This window comes from Colias philodice, chromosome 27, assembly GCF_061535455.1.
Source record: "Colias philodice isolate Cphi_HAF_F1 chromosome 27, ilColPhil1 Martin Lab GWU primary, whole genome shotgun sequence".
Lineage (NCBI taxonomy): Eukaryota > Metazoa > Arthropoda > Insecta > Lepidoptera > Pieridae > Colias > Colias philodice.
The window spans coordinates 4,003,009-4,023,232 of record NC_143112.1 but is presented as its reverse complement, the minus strand read 5'-3'; the positions used below and the strand labels follow the sequence as shown (position 1 = coordinate 4,023,232).

General features: G+C 32.7%; 3 protein-coding genes across 3 annotated transcripts in view; 2 read left to right on the top strand and 1 right to left on the bottom strand.

The window, feature by feature from the left end:
- Nucleotides 1–373: 373 nt before the first annotated feature.
- Nucleotides 374–1,627, top strand: LOC149476576 (cysteine-rich PDZ-binding protein). The gene is made up of 2 exons (XM_089711836.1): nucleotides 374–634; nucleotides 982–1,627. Exons 1-2 carry the CDS (start codon nucleotides 462–464, stop codon nucleotides 1,109–1,111), a joined length of 303 nt encoding a protein of 100 aa, XP_089567962.1. The 5' UTR covers nucleotides 374–461; the 3' UTR covers nucleotides 1,112–1,627.
- Nucleotides 1,628–2,042: 415 nt separating this feature from the next.
- Nucleotides 2,043–3,165, top strand: LOC149476575 (uncharacterized). The gene is made up of 3 exons (XM_089711645.1): nucleotides 2,043–2,048; nucleotides 2,295–2,498; nucleotides 2,833–3,165. Exons 1-3 carry the CDS (start codon nucleotides 2,043–2,045, stop codon nucleotides 3,163–3,165), a joined length of 543 nt encoding a protein of 180 aa, XP_089567771.1.
- A 2,053-nt stretch (nucleotides 3,166–5,218) lies between these two features.
- Nucleotides 5,219–20,224, bottom strand: part of LOC149476574 (uncharacterized) — a 53,794-nt gene continuing 38,788 nt past the window's right edge. The window contains exons 2-5 of the mRNA XM_089711739.1: nucleotides 15,671–15,861; nucleotides 11,707–11,848; nucleotides 10,913–11,103; nucleotides 5,219–9,699 (exon numbers count right to left, since the gene is read on the bottom strand). Coding sequence (XP_089567865.1) covers nucleotides 5,845–9,699; nucleotides 10,913–11,103; nucleotides 11,707–11,848; nucleotides 15,671–15,861 — 4,379 coding nt within the window. The 3' untranslated portion in view covers nucleotides 5,219–5,844. The remainder of the gene's footprint in view (nucleotides 9,700–10,912; nucleotides 11,104–11,706; nucleotides 11,849–15,670; nucleotides 15,862–20,224) is intronic.

Here is a 20,224-nt window from a genome sequence, read left to right as displayed (position 1 = left end):
TATTCATTTTATTTTAATCACTACATAGTTTAAACACTTTTTAAACACGTTTATAACGTTTATAACGTGTGTCGCTCTATGTATGCTTATATCTTTTATACTACTATCATCTTTTACTACGTAATAGATTTTTTTAATAGATAAAGTGTTTCTCAAAGATGGCTTTAGTGTGGTTTTAGTACATAATTTGTACTAAGATTTGTGCAATTTTACATTTACACAAAGTTACATGAATACTTCCCTATAATTTGTTACCAAAATATTTAAATTTTATATTTATAATCTGTGATTTAATACGACTTGACTTGGATATTGACATTTGACAATCGATCAAAAATGACATCTGACACTGGTGACTGTTTTGGCCTTTGGGAAGAAATGTGTTGTTTCTTGTTATTGTGTTATTTGTAAATGGTTATTTTGGATTAATTGCATATTCTTAATAATAGCATACATATACAATGGTGTGCGAGAAATGTGAGAAAAAACTGGGTAGAGTTATTACACCAGATCCATGGAAAACCGGCGCGAGGAATACAGTTGAGTCAGGAGGACGAAAAGTTGGTGAAAATAAAGCACTAACAGCAAAGAAGGGCCGGTATAATCCTTACACATCGAAATTTTATGAGTGCAAGTAAGTAAACTATGAATTTAAATGCATTTATCATTCGTTTGTGTTAAATTCTCGTATTTTCATACATAATCTATCAATTGAATCAACCCTCGAAAATTTCTACGAAGACTTGTTTAGTCAAGCGAATATGAATAATTTTTGAAGGAAGTCAGAAACACCTTCATACTTTCAATATAACACTTTAAAAGCTATTAAAGAAGTTTATTTCTGCAATAAATACTTAACAAAACATTTTAAATACTATTAAAGAAATTTAGTTCTACATATAATAAATGCTAGACACTCTAAAAAAAACTAATTATATGGTTCTAATTGACCAAATAATGATAATTTTTATGTTTGTACAGGATATGCAGAACAAAAGTGCATCAAGTAGGATCTCACTACTGTCAAGCATGTGCATACAAGAAAGGGATCTGTGCTATGTGCGGAAAGAAGATTTTAGACACGGCAAATTATAGGCAAAGTTCAACGTAACATTTGGGCAAAAGATTTAAGTTTATGTGGAAAATATTATAATTAGTTTATTTAATATCCTCTTTGGACTGAAGATTAATGCAATTTTCATATTATATTTGAAGTACAGATGCATTTTTTATGTTTTATTGGTATTAATATTATACCATAGGTACTTGCAATTGATTGATTTGGTATTGTAGGACTACAATCCTTAAAAACTGTAAATATTCACAACATACAGAAAATATTGTTAAATTAAATGAAATTGTATCATATTTTGAGATTTGAGAAGTGAAACTTCTTTAGGCCTGTTGGGAGTAAAATTTCAAGGTCGCGTCATGGAAATACCGTCACGTCGTGAAATAAGGAGACGATTTTGGTATCTTTGAATCTTGCCAAAGAAGTTTCACTTCTGACACGTGTATTCGACGCACAGATAGATACAGATGTGAAGAATGTTGACTTGAAATCCTCAATATTATAAAATAATTATACCTACTGATACTTGTACATACCTAGTTAAATATAAATTAAGAAATAATTATGTATGCATTTTTATTATAAATACCTACTCCTCATACTTCTTGTTAGAAGACATTTTACTTTTTTACATACAATATGATGTTAAGACCCATTTATTGTGTTCAAATTTTAACACCTTTTTTATTTGATTAAACAATTACGTAAAATGTATTATTAATCTTATATTTTTAACATTAGTTATCTTATTACAATTATATTACATGAAGTAAATACTTAAGTACTGAATGCAATGAATGAAAATAATATTTCTTTCAAATTATTCAAACAAATAGGTTTACTCATTTCAATATTTTTGCCCACTCATAGATGTGTAAAATTAAAATTTAAAATCGAAACTCAATCTTAAAAACCATAAAAAGAAAATAAAATGCGATAAGGAATTATAGTTATTATTTAACATACCCAAATGTTTGTAGGGAAGTTAAGATTTAATTTTATATATTTTTTAATTTTGGTAAGATTAAATTACAATATAAATTTGTTTTCAATATTTGCCTATTTTATTAAAACATTTGTATTTGTATATTATATTTTTATATTGTATTTTTATTTGTATTATTGTTAACATTTTCATTTTTATTATACATATAATTTTAATCTCGAGAGATAGAGAGATAGAGATAGAGACAAGTCTTAATAATTTATTTTATTTAATTAGGTTTTCAATTATGATATTCAATGTTTACAAAATGACCACTCTCATGAAAATTACGAATCTCTTCTCAATTCGCTAATAAATCTGAACGAAGAACGAATGAAAAATATCAACAGAATGATTCGATTGAATGATAATAATTTTAACGGATTTTTGAGGACTCTGTTGCAAGATCAACCGCAAGATTATACAATTGTTGTTGTTAAAGTATGTACCTTAGTAATTATTTACTAGTAAATTAAAGCATAACTTTTTAGTCTTTGTACTCTAAGCTCTACTAAACATAACTACTCTACTCTATCTAAACACAACTGTTTGCACGCATACTTGTGCATACATATCAAAAACTAACTACAGGATTAAGCATATTAGTTTTGGTTGAAAAAAATAACCATTTTATTAGGTAAAAAAGGTCCCAACAGGAAAAACAGGAAAATTTTCTGTAGTGGGTCTAGCTTGTAAACAGTCTCAACTCTAGTCTCCATATTACAAAAATTTTGCTTTAACTTTTACTATTTTGCTTCAAAATATTTTTCCACAGGACATAGACAAACACAATTCCAAGGAAGATAAAAAGCAAGCAGATGAACTCCAACAAAATCTCGTGATACCAGACAGAGCATTAAGATTTGGTGACAGTTCGGATTCGGATTCCGATTTCTCTATTTTCCCCAAGGACAAGGAGCCTAAAGTATACAGTGTGGTATACAGTGATAACGATAGTATACCGATTCCTAGAGCTCGAAAGAGGTGTATATTTGCGTGTAAAAACGCGTATAGGCGTGTATGTCGAAAATTTAAATACGAATGTTCATCGAGAATGCGGCGGTACTTCAAGGCGGAATGTGACGATGCGTGCGTAAAAAGATTCTAGAAAAATAAATAAATACTGAGTAAAATGTGTTTTAATATCGTCTCCCACTTAACCATAGTTATCTATTGTAATTATAAATTCTACTCAACAATGTAAGGTAGTCAGGTAAGTGTAAGGTAATCTATTCCTGTTTTGGCCGACACGCTCTTGCCAGTAATTATAGTATATCGTAACCATAGAGATCTAGAGAGATGCCAATCGCTTGCGCTGAGTACGAAACCGTGTCTCATTACGCACACAACTGCAGTAAACAAAATCAAAACAATACTTCGCGTTGTGTGCGTGTCATCAGTCATCACACAAAAATATGAGAGCGACTATTCGTTCGCACACTAGATTGTAAGTGACGTACGTATACAGCACCACTACAGCTTGTTCTTTTTTTGGGCATATTGCTGCGACCTTAGGCTGCGACACTGGCCCCGCCCCCTAACCATATCTCCCTTTAGTTTCTGTGATCTGTGATCGTAACACTTGGGAAATCACCAAATCTGTAGGTACCAAGTTTAAATATACAGCAATCAAATATAAATTAGGTTCATGGTAAATATAACAAGTAGACCTAGATAGGTAGATAGGTATAGTATAATAGAAAAAAAGGCTTTCAATATTATTTTACCGTTCTAAGGTAACTTTAACATGACTTATGTATCTGGGAATCGAACCCTTAACAACACACAATATTGTATGTACCATACTAGATGTTTTACAATAACACTTATAAATCAGATTTTTTTTTGTGTAAGAATTAAAATGCCTTCAAAGCTTTCATAAAAGAGAACGAATCAAAAAATGTTATATCCGTAATATAGTACAGATAAATGATTTTCAAACTCGGAATCAATTAGTATTTTATCATTACGAAAACGCACGTATACGCTCAATTTGATTTATTATAATTGGCTAGAGGTAGGTTATATTTTTTCAATAAAAATATTATTTTTACTTTATTCAAGATGTTTGTGTGCATTCAAGATATTAATTTTAAATGTTTTATTTTATTTTCTATACTTATGGTATGGTACATATTGTAATACATATTATGAAATGAAAGTAGTAGTCCGTAGTACATAGCACTATAAACTATTAGGTATATAATATATTCTGTGGTAGTAGTGCAAGGCCTAAAGAAGCTATTTTGTTTCAGAAAATAGATGCAAGAATTTATATTAAACCTATAGAAGCAAGTTATGAAGATACAAAAGGAGTGAGTGATATTAGAAATAACATGTTTTTTACTTTACCTGTAAGTTCCTTCTGTACAATCTTGAAATATTATTTGTATCTAGGTTTAAATTATTTATCTATTTTTTCAGCATGATTTATTACGATCAGAGTTACCCCGATCTCTTGAATCGGAACCTTACAGTGCTTCAAATAAGGACCATTTTACTAATAGCACTTTAGAACTTAATAAAACACAAATGGAAATGCTAAGAAAATCGTGGCACGCGACTTGCGACAAAAAAGCGGCTAAAACATGTCGAAAAGCCTGCATAAATACATATAAAATTGTTTGTAGCGCGTATTTATGTAAGAAAAGTATGAAAAGAAGTTTTAAGAGGGAATGTAAAAGGAACTGTAGAGGGCGCTTTGTTATGTCGAAAGGAGATAGTGAATAATTGTATTGAATTGTTTTATTTCATCTTATATTTTGGTACAGAAAAATAAGAAATAATGTTGAATTTGAATATATTTATACTACTGGATTATATATTATGTAATATGAAAGAGATTGCAGATAGTAAATATTACTAGTGATTTAATTAATAATATTGACTTGTATAATCATCAGGTAACTATGCTGCGGTTCCTCCCGGCTCTTATAATTTATAGATAAGTACATATTTATAATTTCATCAGTGGAAACGTATCAAACGATTTGATTCGTTTGAGTTTGATTCGATTACTTAAAATCGGTTCGGCCATTCTTGATTTATAAGCAACAAACACAACTTTTTTAAGTAAAATATTTTATAGATACCTATAACTACAGCCTACAGGGCTTCGGCTATGGCTTTAAAAGGGTGTGTTGGTTAAAATAAAGAAACCATTAACATTATAATTTGTATTTATTTCATCATAATAATATAATACATCAATAAAATACGATTTGTATAATTGTGATTAATTATTAACTGCGCGATATTACATTGAACATAATAACTTTATATAAAAACTTTAATTTAACAAACGTGATCACATAATAACTACAAAATAATGAAAATACAAGTTCAAGATACGCCTTAAACATAAAATTAAGTACATTTAAAAATTCGCAAAATGCAAAATAACAATATGTAGATATTTATCATTTGTAAGTCAATGTTGCCATTGCCATTTGGAAGACAAAGTTCATTAAAACTTTTAAATTAAAATTAAGGTTAATATAGTCTACATCTTACATTATTGTTATGTTTATGGTAATACTCTTCGGACGGAATGTTTGTGATTTTTTTTTTTAAACTTGTGACAAATTGTACGAACTACTAAAATTATTTCTCACAACCGAACTATATGTTCATTCAATAGAAATGACGTCGAATCATTAAGATAATTAGGCACATTTTCACAAAGACATAGATTACCGTTGGTAATAAATTCTGGCACTAAATTGAATACACTAAAGGTACATATACCTTAATAATGCCAATATTGTACAAGATCTAAATGTATAAATTACAATCGCCCACCGCTTGGACTTCTAGAACTGCTTTTGATCGAAGTTACTGAAATATTTCCCGAACTACTGCTCAATGTTAATGGCGTAGATCCAGGTATGGAAAAATGTTTATCAGTCAGATTTTCTTGACTCAACGACTTCTGTGTCGAAAATACAGGTATTTTCGAAGAAACTAAACCAGCTAGAGGTTTTTTATCAGACGCTTTGATAGGTATGTTACTCGGTTTAGCCGAAATGGCTGGCTTTTGGGTTATAGGCTCGCTTGGAGCTCGGAGTTGCATTTGATCTAATTGCGAAAGACGTCTGTTTTCCAAATCTGTGCTTGTAACTATAGTGCCTTTCGGAGATTCGTAAGTGGCTGTACGGAATTTGATGTGGCTGTTTCTGGGTAAATCGAAGTCTGAATGGCGTTTCTTTGGTTCCGTTCCGCTTTGACTCGTTTTCGTTCGTTTTATTATTTCGGTCTGTTGCTTCGCTGAGTGATGGCGTTCGTTTGAAATGAAGTCGTTTATTAATTCTACGTCCAATTCGTAGGAAAGTAGAGGTTCTTGGTAGCTAGTTATAGTGGGAGGTGCTCTTTGCCTACTGGAAACTTTTTCTGAATTTATTTCTGTTTTTTGGCTCATTTTTTCTGTACGAGGTGTGACCACTTGTATTTCTGTTACATGCTCCTCTTGGTCTTTTGCCTCTAATTTGCATTGCTTCTCCGATTCTAACGCTGAAGTGTTGATAGCGTATCTCGTTTTTGTAACTTCAACTAAATCATCTTTAGCCGTTTTCGTATCTTCCATATCATGTATTATTTTAATTCCTAGACGCGATAGTTCCTCAGGTGTTTTTTGTGCCATAAAACTTGGATCGTTTTGTAATCTTTCCATAAGCTTTTTCGCTTCATATTCATCCATGTCAGTTGTATTAAGGATAATTGTTTCTGTTCTTGTGTACGAAGGTTCCTCTGTAGTGAAATGCATGTTCGGATTTTGTCTCTTTATTTCTTCTAGCACTTTTTTATCAATGTCTTTAACGTTCCCTTCTTCTAATTCTATTTCGTTGATATTTCCACCGCCTTTCATAATACCGAATGTTATTTGTTCAACTTGTAAAGGTGCTTCAGTTTTAGTGGTAATGTATTTTGTGGATATTTTTTCAACGTTTTGTGTGATCACTTTGTTTCCATATTCGTCTTCTGTTACGTTTACTGTAACAGTTTTTTGAACGGGTTCCTGTTGCATAGTTAAAGAAACATTGGCTGGTTCCATATATACAGTTCTACTTTCTTTCTCTTCAGTTCTCTTTATGCCTTCTACCAAATCTGGAATAAGTCTTATACTCGGTTCGCCAATTTCAATAGATTTTGTATAGGAAGTTCTCCTTTCAGTAGGTGCTGATTTTTCATTTGTTGTTATAGTTACAATGTTACTTGTTTGATTATCTTGGTTATCTTTGTTGGTTTTTTCAGTCCATTCTGAGGTAATATTTTCTTGAGATTTTCGTTTGAAATTTAATGTGTTGTTATTGGAACCGACTCTAATGTTACTTACGAATTCATCATACTCTTTTGTATTAGCTTCAGAGCTTTTTAAATCAAAGTTAACGATATCTGGTTGGTGCATTGCTGATTTTAACGAGTCTGTCATTGGTGTAGGCGTTTCTTTACTTGTAGTAGCTTCATGCTTTTGATCGAGGTGAACATTAAAAATTGGGTTTTTGGCGAGTAATTTTTTCATCATATCAGATTTTGGTCGTTCCAAACTATTTACGTATGAATTTCGAGATACTTTCATGTCATCTGGAATGTTTGTGTCGTAGCTCATGGTTATTTTTTCTTCGTATTTGATAGGTGCAAGTTTGGTCTCTGTTGTTGTTGAGGTTGTTGTTGATGTTATTGTTGGTTCTTGTGTTGTTTCCAAAGAGCTCGCGTTACTTCCATCTGACGTCGATTTAGCAAATTCAGACACTAGTTTTAAGTGTACCCGCATATTTTCATCCATAATTCTTCTCGCTAAATGATCAGATGTTTCATGCTCGCTTTCTTGAGTTGTATCTAAACTGCTTTGCGATTTCCTCACATGTATTTCTTGGGAACCATGTTTTTCTGAATCTATAGAACTTGAAGAACCTTTTACTATAGCATCTTCTAAGTTACCGAACTCCGAACCTTTTTTAAGACGATTTCTCTGGAATGTGTTAAGACCTTCTATAGCTGAAGTCTTTGCGATGTTAAGGCTTAAACGTGGTTCCTTCTGTTTCATTATTATGCCTTTCTCTGCATCAATCATTTCTGGTAACATATCTTCGTTTCCTGAATCGAAGAAGGTCGTTTCTACTACAGACATGGCTTTACGTTTTTTAGGTGATAACGTAGTTTCTTGGATTTCAACGTCATCAGCAGATATGTCTAAACTTTGTGCTCTTTCTAGAGTTCCTGTGCTTGTTTTAGTAGTTTTAACTCGTAAATCGAATCTAGATAAATCGCCTAAAGACGCCGCTTTTCTTTCGTTGTCATCTAACATGGAGGTATCATCAGAACCAGAACGAACTGTGTCGTTCATGGGTGAACTATGAATTGTTATATCACTGTTATTTAGTTCAATAGTAGTTGATCCCTTTTCACTTTTGTCACTATTGTTTAAAGAAACAACTGAATGCACATCTTGATTTGACGAAAGATTCGATTTTGAATCTGCAAAGAAGTTGTTCAATGAATCGCTTTCTCTTTTAAACGGCTTAGAGACAATATCATCTATGTCATCTTGACTGAAATTAATAGATTCTTCCAGACGCTTTGTTTTGTTAACTTTGGGAGTTGAAGTATTGTAAGAATTCGTTGATTTGCTTGAAGTTACTGAGTTATCAAATAGAAGGCTAGAATGGAGTTTCTCATTCTTTAAGAAATCTTTAACATTCGCCAATTGCTCTAACATATTATCATCTCTCTTGAGTTTATCTACGGCGGGTGGAGACGGTGCCTTGCCTTTAGATTTTTTGGCTGGTTTTGGCGGTTCTTCTTTCTTCGGTTCTTTCTCTTGAATTAGTTCTGTAGAACTTTTTCTATTACTTCTAGCAGCTTTTGCCGCGTCGAACATATGTTGAGGTAACTCTTGAGGTATGCCGTTCTCGTCTCGTTTTATACCACTAGAATTTAGATCAGTTCTAGTGAAAGACGACGACTGTGAAAGATCTGTTAATCTAGTCGTATCTTGACTGATACTTGTATCACTTTCATTCGCCTTTACTCGTACGTTTGGTACAGGGGGCGCCATTTTCTCCCGTCGCTTAGCAACCACCGGTTTCTTTTGTTCTATTTCATTTTCGTGTTTAATCTGTGTGGTGGGAGCTGGTCTTTGTGGTTCAGGTTTATCTGGTTCATCGATAGCTTTCTTTTCTAGTACAATGTTGCCGTTTTCAACACTTTTTTGCTTAAGGACGCCGTCATCAGGTACATTTGGTGGGAGAACACGAATGCCGAATTTCATTGCTCTCTTTGGATCACTCTCTCGCTTCTGGACTTCAGCGTGTTCTATATTGTGGCCTATTCCGTTTTCTGGTTGTATAATTTGTATTTCGCCGCTGGTTGAGTGTCCGTTCTTCTGTCTTTCTGGTTTATGTGTGACATCTGAATGTCTCGCTTTGTTCGCAAGTTTTAGATTCTTTTCGTTCTCTCGCTCTAACGTTGTGGGTGGATCTTTCTTCTCTTTCTTGTTTCTTTCAAGTGTAGTGGAAGTGATGATCTTCTCTGTGATGATTTTCTTTATGCCACCTTTGCTGTGTTTCGTTTCAAGAGTGGAATTGTTTGAATGTGATGTATTTGGTGACACGGGCGGGTGCAGCAGTTTTCCTTCTTTTTCCAGCTGAAATGAAAAATTCATGTATTAATATGTGACTTTATAAAGCAGGGACTTATAGATGATGAAGAATCTACATTCTACTGTAGGTATTATAATGTGCATATACAATTACAACAATCCCGAACACCGCTTCATACTAAAGTAGATTCGAATAAATAAAAAAAGGAATCGTAGCAAAATATAAATTTGTATCTAAATAAGACTCCGTCAAGAGAAATATAAATAATTCCTATTACTCGTTTTATATTATCAATCATGAATCGTTTAAGTACCATAAAGATATTTCCAAAAGAAATTTAATTATTATCAAAATCAATTATTTACAAATACCCTACGTTAAAAAAGGTGTTCATAATATTCCATTATGTTCAAGCAACGTCCGAACATATCAATACATACTTAATAAATTTCAACACAATAGAATTCCATAATATCAGACATGATTGAATTTCAAACATTTGTAAGACGCAAAACATCCTACGACAATACGTTTGTTATTGTAAACGCATCCTTATTTTGTTTACGATAGAATTCAAAACAGAATATCTATTTTCATATTTATAACATTATCTTGTGTGTAGATCGACCAGGTGGTTTTGAGCTTTGGTTCAATTATAGAGGAATGTGGGTAGAGTTCAATTTATTCTGGTTATTTTGTATGTGATTGATATGTCTACGATAAGTTATGCATAGTTTAAAGTTTATGGTGTCTATTGTGTTATTCAAACGCACCTTATAGGTAGTGCATGGTTTTGCTGGTTATCTTTTAACAAATTAACTACACAAAGGTGCCTACTTTAAAAAGGAATTTATATTTTACTAGCTTTACGACTGCGGCTTCGACCGTGTTGTCTAAAACTTAACAAATGTGTATTCCTCAAGAACCAAATTGGGCTAAATAGGAATGAAAACGTGCAGTAGTTTTCGAGTATATCGAAGAGACACATATACGCGACGTATGACTTTGTTTATAATATGTAGATAGGTACAAATTATGAATATTTCTTTAATCATGAATAATAAGCATCTAAAATAAAGGAAAGGCATTGATGCCAAAACTTATTTTGGAAGAGATCTTTAGCTAAATTATATTTTTATGAATCAAAATCCAATTTAAAGGTTACATACAAATGTATAGGTGAATCTAAATAAAAGCGTGAAAACAAAGCTTAGTAACCTATGTCGATAGTAGTAATATGTATGTCTGTCAACTCACCGTACTAACATCGCCAGTGGACCCCGCCCTCTTCATCACAGGATGGTGCACCCCCCACCCCTCGCCGCTCACCCTCCCCCCCTCTACTACCTCAAGTTCCACAGGGTAGGGGGAGGCGAGGGAGAGAATGGCTACGGCATCTTGTAATGGAGTGCCGGAGAACTCTATTTTGATGCTCTTTATTTTGTCACCTGGAATTTAATGACGGTCATTATTTTTTGGTGTAAATTGAAAAATTAATACGTGATAAATGGTTAAAAAGGGGTACAATACAGTGTGGCTAGTAGAGTTTGTACTTTGCAGTAAAAGTTTGCATAAATATGCATCTCTTTAGGTATAAACAAACAAAACACTATTAAACTGACTGGATTAATTGAACCTTACATTTGAAATTTATAAAATAATCTAACAATTTTGAGTTAAAATTGATATTTTCTAATAGGTACATATCACGGATTTATCAAGCATAAATAAATAAATAAAAACACTTTATTGTACACACAGATCTTCATCTTGACAGAAAGACAATAAAAATCAGCACAAGAGGTTAAGGTACAGTAGGCGGTCTTATCGCTTATGAGCAATTTCTTCCAGACAACCAAAAAGCAAAGGAGAGCTGGGAAGTAGGAGAGTAGGCGTGGAACAATAGTGAAAGTTACAGTAAAGACGTAGCATGTTACATCGCGATACATTAAAATCCCTGCTCAGTACAACATATAATTCGATAGAATAATCGAACTTCTTCTCAACATAAGCTTATTATTAATAAAAGTTCTAGCTAGTATCATAAATACCTGGTTGTAATTTAGCTGCAGCGGCTGGCCCACTTCGTAATACAGATTGTACGCAGACGCCATCTTTGGCGCCCCCGCCGCACGTCAAACCGAGTCCCGTGAAATCTCGCGCCCATAATTTCACTTTACGAGTACGGGCCCGCTGGAATTAAAGGAAAATATGTTAAATAACAAGCATTATTATGAAAACAAACAACCTAACTGCTAAATTATATAGCCTATGTCAATATCACAATTTTGGAGATTCGTCCAGGTGTTTGGGGGTGCTAAAGAAATATAATACATATATATATATACATGTTAAAAATATATTGTAATGATGTTTCAAAAGTGCTTCTAGAAGAAGTCTAATTGAATAAATAAATGTTTGAGTTTGAGTTTGAAAGTTATAGGTACATTTACACTCGAAAAACATAACCCTCCTTTCTCATTCGGGTAAAAACTTAAATTGGATAGGTAAAAAAAGGAAAAACATTTCTTACATAAATCCCCAAATAATTTTATTGCTTCAGTCCAAAGTTCGTCCCACTCTTCCACTACATTTACTTTCAAACAATATAATCATAAAATTATTTAATTATTACTGTATTTAATTTACCTCGACCTTTACAAAGTTTACAAATGATGAAAAAACTAATTGTTAATAGGTATAGTTTTTATATAATGACATCATTGCTAATGATTCGAATTGCATCCGTGTGCTAAGCGCTTTGGAATCTTTATCTTTATATTTTATCTTTTTAGCGCAAGATTGCATACAGTGTAGAAATAATAGTATTTAGGCGATTTATATACGAGTATAATTATAGATATATGTTACATTTTTTCATGCTTCGAGCATTTATTTCTATCTTATTTGTGTAAACCAAACACGAGGAAATAGTTGTAGTCATAGGTTGTAGTCGTGTTCTAAGCCCAATAAAAAAGTGGATGTGTGTGTCGTATGTTGTTGTTTAGGTATTTTCTACTCTACTATCTATCACTTGTAGGTAGATATGTAAACATACCATAGATTACCTATGGTCACAGAATACTTAATAGTAGTTAATGCTACTATGGTAATTGGTACCTATAGCAATTATAGTATCGTTACCAAATGTCGAAGCCAATAATTTTACTGTGGTTTCTTAAATGTATATCTAAGGTTGAAATATTGTTTGTTTGTAGGAGTTTAATGAAAACATTCAACATAATAGATTAGACGTTTTAACTATTTACAAATTTTTTGTTTCGCTTAGTTCCAGTCACGTGTTTTGATAAAAAAACACACGTTACATATATCTATATATTTTTTTTAATTTAAAAACACATTAATCTAATTACTATACTAATTTATCTATCAATTAACAGCCAAAGTTATTGAAACAAATTGCCAATTACCGTTCGATAGACTGATTGTTTGACCTTAATGAAAAAATAGAATATTGATTTATAATTCATTGTAAATGAATGGATTAGCCTCAAAAATATAATTGGTATTTTACTTATTATTAATTGTAATGGGAATACTACAGTCGTTCAGCGTTCTTAATTCTATTACTGAATAATATACAAAAGTTTTAATTCAATGTTTGACAAAATAAACGATAAAAAGTGCGATGAAGTACATATTTAGCGGGATAAAATGAAGTCCATATTCCATAAACAATCAAAACTGGAATGCCTGGAAGTCATTTACAATAAATACCACACATTCACACATATGGTATTTTTTTTAATTTATAGTATTGTCATTGACCTTGATAAGGGTAGGTACAAAGTAATAAGTAAAGTGAAGTCGGTTACTTACGAACATACAAACATACAGATGAAGCTTATAAAGGCATTTTAAAATCGGGATTTCAACCTGTACAGAAGTAGAACATTTAATTTTAAAAATACAAGGTAAAAACTGTAGTCCTTCATTACTAAATCGTTAAACCATTCGCTAAACTCCAACAAACAAGAGATTACAAGGTGTTTGTATTGATCACACAGATTATATCAATGGCGTCATCTTTATATATCTCTCATACATGAGTCGTAATATATCTTAGATAATATAAGGTCATTATAAAAATGTACACGTAATCCTTATTTCCTAACTATGTTTAAAATTACTAATATTGTTAATATTCCTAAATGCGAAACAAAACGTTTATTTGTACGTCTTTCTGTCAAGTCGCAACGGTATGCATTTGGTTTCTGGAGATAGCGGAAGCTTATTCATATTATATACCTAACTAGCTTTCCGCCCGCGGCTTCGCCCGTTTTGTCTAAAACATAATAAATTATATACTAAAACCATCCTCTTTAATCACTCTATCTATTAAAAAAAACCGCATCAAAATCCGTTGCGTAGTTTTAAAGATTTAAGCATACATAGGGACATAGGGACAGAGAAAGCGACTTTGTTTTATACTATGTAGTGATAGGGTACTTTTTACAGCGATGAAACATCTCATTTCGATGGGAATTTCCTACATACTACGATCAATATAGGATCCGAGCAGAAAAAGAAAATATTGTAAGCGTGGACAGTTCCATGCAAATGCTGCAAAAATAAGTATTACTTTGGACGATAGATAATGTTTTCGGAAATTTTTAGTCAAAACATTACACTGGGGCAATTCAGAAGTTCGCTATACATCTATACTAATATTATAAAGCTGAAGAGTTTGCTTGTTTGTTTGTTTGAACGCGCTAATCTCGGGAACTACTGGTCCGATTTGAAAAATTCTTTCGGTGTTAGATAGCCCATTTATCGAGGAAGGTTATAGGCTATATATCATCACGCTACGACCAACAGGGGTGGAACCGCGCGGAGCAGCTAGTATTAAAATAAATAAAGCAAGCGATAAGTAAGATCAATTTATTACGCGTTAGATTGGAATGTGGATCGGAATTGTGCGCAGACGCAACGTAACTGGTTTCTTGACATCCATTACATGTAAATTGTAAAGTATAATTTACTATGGGTTTAATGGGTTTGGTAATGCTGGAGTTTTGTATAAATTATTTGGAGGGTACTTGGTTGACCGGTAGGAATGTCTGGTTTGGGATATTTTCATTTTTATCGCCCGAATAATTTACCATTTTTGTCACTTTTACCAGTAGAAATTTTACCGAAAATCTTTTTTTATTAATTGATTAACTATGTAAGAATGATTAACTTCAATTAAAATGGGATATATTTTAGATATCAATCTTAGAATCAATTCTAGATATTTTTTCATACAGGCTTTTTGTTTACAAAAATAATGTTTAAAATCATATATACAATATATGTTTTATGAGTTTCTCCAATAAATAGATTGTTACTATATGTTACAAATATTGCATTATATGTAAATTAGTGCATAAATTTACGTGACGACCTTAAAGTCGGTTAATATGTATAGAACAAAATCATTTAGCAGGCTTACACATAATATGGACGGTTGCCAGATAGTTTTGTAAGATGAAGAATTTTAACTAAGTACATACTAGCATTGCGTAAACGGACGCAAGTTACATAATATGTGCGTTTAGAAGGGACGTGTATAATTAAAGTTTTACTTACTAATAAATCTGTTTAATGTCTACTTAAATTAGATTTTATGGGTGATTTATATATCTAGATGTAATTATTAAATATTTCTATCGTTTATAGCTTTCCTTACGTAAAATGAGTATGTAGGTACTTATTTCTTACTTATTCTCAATTATTTCTCATACTAATGAAAAGTATTACGATTAATCACAGATAGTTGCGGATTTTTTACTAGCAGACTATGGTCATCTATTGATACTCTCTAAACTATATGAAGAACTACATGCAGTCTACAGAATCAAGCAGTGGACTTGAATCTTAGACTACCTACCTATATAATTATTAAAACAAGATTTTCATTTCACACAGATCAACCACAAGTCACAACCTACATTAAACATCTGTAAAAAAAAACATAACATACTACTACTTTAGCTACATAAAAAAACGAACCTGTATATAAGAGTCATCCTTGCTCTGTTCCGGTTTAGTAAACTCCACATGTAGACAATGTGTTTTCCCGCCTAGTGGCAGGGTTGGCGCCTCACTCTGCCAGTTCCTCTCGTCCTGTCTGAACCCAGGGTTGTCGAACGCGAATTCATCTTTGACTGATTCTGGATCTGTTGTGAATACTAGGTGCTTGCCTGAGGACAAAGAAGATTACGTTTGTATTGTGGCATTACGTGTGTTCTTCCTGAGTGACTTAACCATAAATTCATATATATTTCAAATCATTATTAGTTACTCACATTGAGGTATTATTACTAGAGAGGGCACCACGAACAAAAACTGTGCGCGGCGCGCAGCGGCGCGGGGCGGCTAGTGAGTCATACAATTTGTAGATATTCTGCCTCTTATTACTTATAAAATAAAACCAATCAATGTAACAAATTAATATTGTTTATCTTATTAAAAAAATATGAATAAACCTATCAATTAAAACCAATCAATGTAACAAAAAAAATGAGTTTGAGACGATTGACTCTAACTCGTGTTAAAAAAAGTGTAGTAGCGACATAGTAGCGATGTCCTCTTTACCGAAAATATCAAGTCCAAATGTCACATAATCTAACCTTATCAGTGAATTAGGGAAGCCATCGAAGTGAGGTAAAGGCTATAGAGCATAGGGGACTGTCAAGGAAATGCGACATTTCAAATATAAAACGGGAAAATGAGAAAGGTTTAATTTGGTAAATATCATTGTTTGTTTCCTGCTATATATAAGGTCAGCAAAAGCATTTTTCTTATTTAATTTTAGAGTATTTGTTGAAATTGTTACAACGAAAGTTAGACGTGGTTAGACGTAACAATCAAAATTCAAGATGGCATAAACAATGTTTTTATGTGTTGAGAAAATAGATTAATTGGAATCTACCGATTTGTATTTATTTATTTTAAATAATAATTTAGTAATACAATATAACATTTTTTTATTTGAAAACGAATCTTTTGCTATACCTATCGACTATTTTACAATCGAATTAACACAATAGACGGTTGAGAATTTATGATTCCAAAAATCAAAGAATTTGAAACCATAAACAATATTTACCAAAAGGAAAGACATTTGATAATGAACATTGACAACATAAACAAATAGAAAGTAATACCAATTTGCATATAGATATTAATCGTCAAGTGTTTATCGTAAGTTTCTAAAGTTTACCGGCAAGTGATAGAAAACACGCGACTCCACACGTCATTTGCTTTCGTACTTAGCGTAAGAGACGGGAAGTTGTTGCTTTGATTTATTTATATGCAACTTTTACGTGTATGTATGTGTAGTCGGAATTAAGTAATTTATTCTGAAATATGTGCAGGAATTCGGTTATGTAACGTATATTCTACAATTTGTAATTTTTAAGTTGCTTTGGAAGTTTGAATATAAATTGGTATTGATGTTGGTTAAGCTTTACATAGTCATTACATAGCCATAGATCTGTGGCTCTAAGTTAGTTATGTGGTATTAGTAAACTAGGTACTTGAAAGTTTACTTAAGAGCGGAAGTGGCGTGTTAGGCTAGCAGTAAAATATATTATATACTTATGTATATCTTTATGCTAATTTACGACGTCAAGAAAACGTTCATTTAAAATCTAAAATAACGAAACTGGAACACAGAATAACTAACTTGGAAAATGACAAGCGGAAAAGCAACCTGATATTTTTTGGCGTCGATGAAAATGGAAAAAGAGAAGCAGAACTTGTTGACTACATTAAAGATATCATCGAAGAAGCAGAAGTACATCTAGACAGCCACGAAATAAAGAACATATACAGAATTGGAGCGAAAACCAGCAAAAATCGCCCTGTGGTAGTTACATTCTCTACTATGTGGAAGAAACATCTAATATTAAAATCAAAATCAAAACTACCACCAGGCATCTATGTCAAAGAGGACTTTCCCAAAGATGTCCTTGAGGCTCGGAAAAAACTACAGTCCAAAGTTGAGGAAGAATGGAAAAAGGGAAACATAGCTTTTATGAGAGGAGACCAGCTTGTAATTAAAAAGCAAAAAGACAATCAGCGTGAAAAAAGGAAGAGAGACAAAACTGTATCCCCCAACTTACCAACGTTGAAAAAACCGAACACGCATAACGAGCTCGAGAACAAAGCAAATAAAGCAAAGAGTACGGGGCAAAAAGACATATTGAAACCAAACATTACAGTACATGGGTAGAGACAGAACTACATCAACCTCAAACTCAGAAAGTTCAAAAAACTAACAAGCTCACATAATAAACTTAAACAAAAACCAACAACTAGAACCGGAAATTCAAAACAAAAACAGGAAAAACAACCATTTAATAATTTTAAAAAATACTTAAAAAAATCCTTCCCACCACGGTTGGTCGCCGAGGGAAGTGTAGACCATAACCCTCCAGATAATTATAATTATAGTAGAAAAATAAATAGAATCAATATTGCAACATTAAACACAAGAACTCTAAGAACACAAGATACACTTGCAGAACTGAATATTGCCATCCAAGAGATAAAGTGGGACATACTAGGAATCAGTGAAATGAGAAGAGAAGGCGAAACGATATGTGAATACCAAGATTACATATTGTTTAACAAAGGCGAAAAGGGAGGCAAAAGAGGAGTTGGATTCCTCATAAAGACGACTCTGAAAAAACAAATACAAAACATCTATGGTATCTCTGAAAGGATAGCAGTGCTTAACATTAAATTACCAAACTATACAAAGACTTGGACTATCATTCAAGCATATGCACCAACTGAGCAAGCTGCAGAATCAGAAACAGAGTCCTTCTATGCCGACCTGGCAAAAGTTATCAGGAATTATACAAACAACCATATCATACTGATGGGAGATTTTAATGCCCAAGTTGGGGAAAAACAAAATGAGGAGGAGTATGTTTTGGGCAGATACGGATATGGCAAAAGAAGCTCTAATGGCCAAAAGCTTGTGGAATTCTTGTTAGAACACAACCTAACTCTCCTCAGCAGTATATTCAGAAAACATCCAAAAAATAAATGGACATGGATCTCACCAGATGGCAGATATAAGAATGAAATAGATTATATGATGAGCAATTCCCCTAAGGCGTTTTCAAATACAAGCGTGATATCAAAACTAAATTTTAACACAGATCATCGGATGGTCAGAAGTACAATTCTGGCATTACCACCAAAAAAAGGAAGGAAGAACATTACCACTTATAACTCAATCCTAACCACCACGGAAAATTACAAAAGAATTGGCATGTCTATAAAAGATAGTTTTAAAGAACTAACATTTGAAAATGAAACCGACATCACAGTAAATTATGGAAAATTGGAAAATAAACTTGCTACAACTATTAATACCAACAAAACCAAAAACAAGTACCCGCTTAGCGATGAAACCATCCAACTAATTAACCGCAGAAAATCCTTACTGGCCCAAGGAAAAAACAAAGAGAACATAAAAATAATTACAGAAATAAGCAAACAAATCAACAAAAATATGAGGAAAGACCGCAAAAATAAGAGATTAGAAGTGTTAGAGAGACAAGTAATGAGAACAGGTGGTGTAAGAAAAGCTCTAAAAGAACTGAGAGAATCAGGAAAAGAGTGGGTGCCCAAACTAAGGAAAAAAGAAGATACTATCACAAACAGGAAATGTATACAGGAACTAGCCACGACGTTCTATAAAGAACTTTACTCTAACAAAGACGCACACAACCATCCTAATTTACCACCATCTCAAAGTATAACAGCAGAAAGCATGCCAGATAGGGAACCCGATATTTTGAAGAGTGAAGTGGAAAAGGCAATAAAAAGTTTAAAAATGGAGAAAGCTCCGGGACCAGACAAAATAAGGAACGAGATGTTAAGAGGCACTATTGAAGAACTAGTACCAATACTTACCAAGATGTTCAACCAAATTTCGATATCTGGATATGTACCAACACAATGGGAAACTTCACATATAATCCTACTACATAAGAAAGGCGCAAAGGATGACATCAGTAACTATCGACCTATAAGCTTAATGTCGAATGTGTACAAAATTTTCGCAAAGGTCATTTTGGACAGGATAAGCGCAAAATTAGACGAAAGCCAACCAATAGAGCAAGCTGGATTCAGACGTAACTTTTCTACAATAGACCACATCCACACACTAAAACAGATTATTGAAAAGTATAATGAGTTCAACAAAACATTATACATAGCCTTTATAGACTATGCTAAAGCATTTGATTGTATTAGTCATAAAGCAATATGGGAAAGCTTACGAAGGCAAGGTATACCTGCTGCTTATATCAACATTATTAAGAATATATATTCAAACAGCAAAGCAAAAATCCAATTGGAAGCCTTGGGTAAAGAATTAAGAATCAAGAGAGGAGTTAGACAGGGTGACCCAATGTCGCCGAAGTTGTTCTCAGCAGTTCTGGAGAACGTCTTTCGTAATCTGGACTGGGAGCACCTAGGCCTCAACGTAGCTGGAAGAAAACTAAACCACTTAAGATTTGCGGATGATCTTGTTCTTCTGGA

Coding starts and splice junctions, on each gene's coding strand:
- LOC149476575 (XM_089711645.1), top strand. Junction 2,499..2,832: donor ATACAATTGTTGTTGTTAAA/GTATGTACCTTA, acceptor ATTTTTCCACAG/GACATAGACAAACACAATTC.
- LOC149476576 (XM_089711836.1), top strand. CDS start 462: ATGGTGTGCGAGAAATGTGAGAAAAAACTGGGTAGAGTTATTACACCA. Junction 635..981: donor TCGAAATTTTATGAGTGCAA/GTAAGTAAACTA, acceptor ATGTTTGTACAG/GATATGCAGAACAAAAGTGC.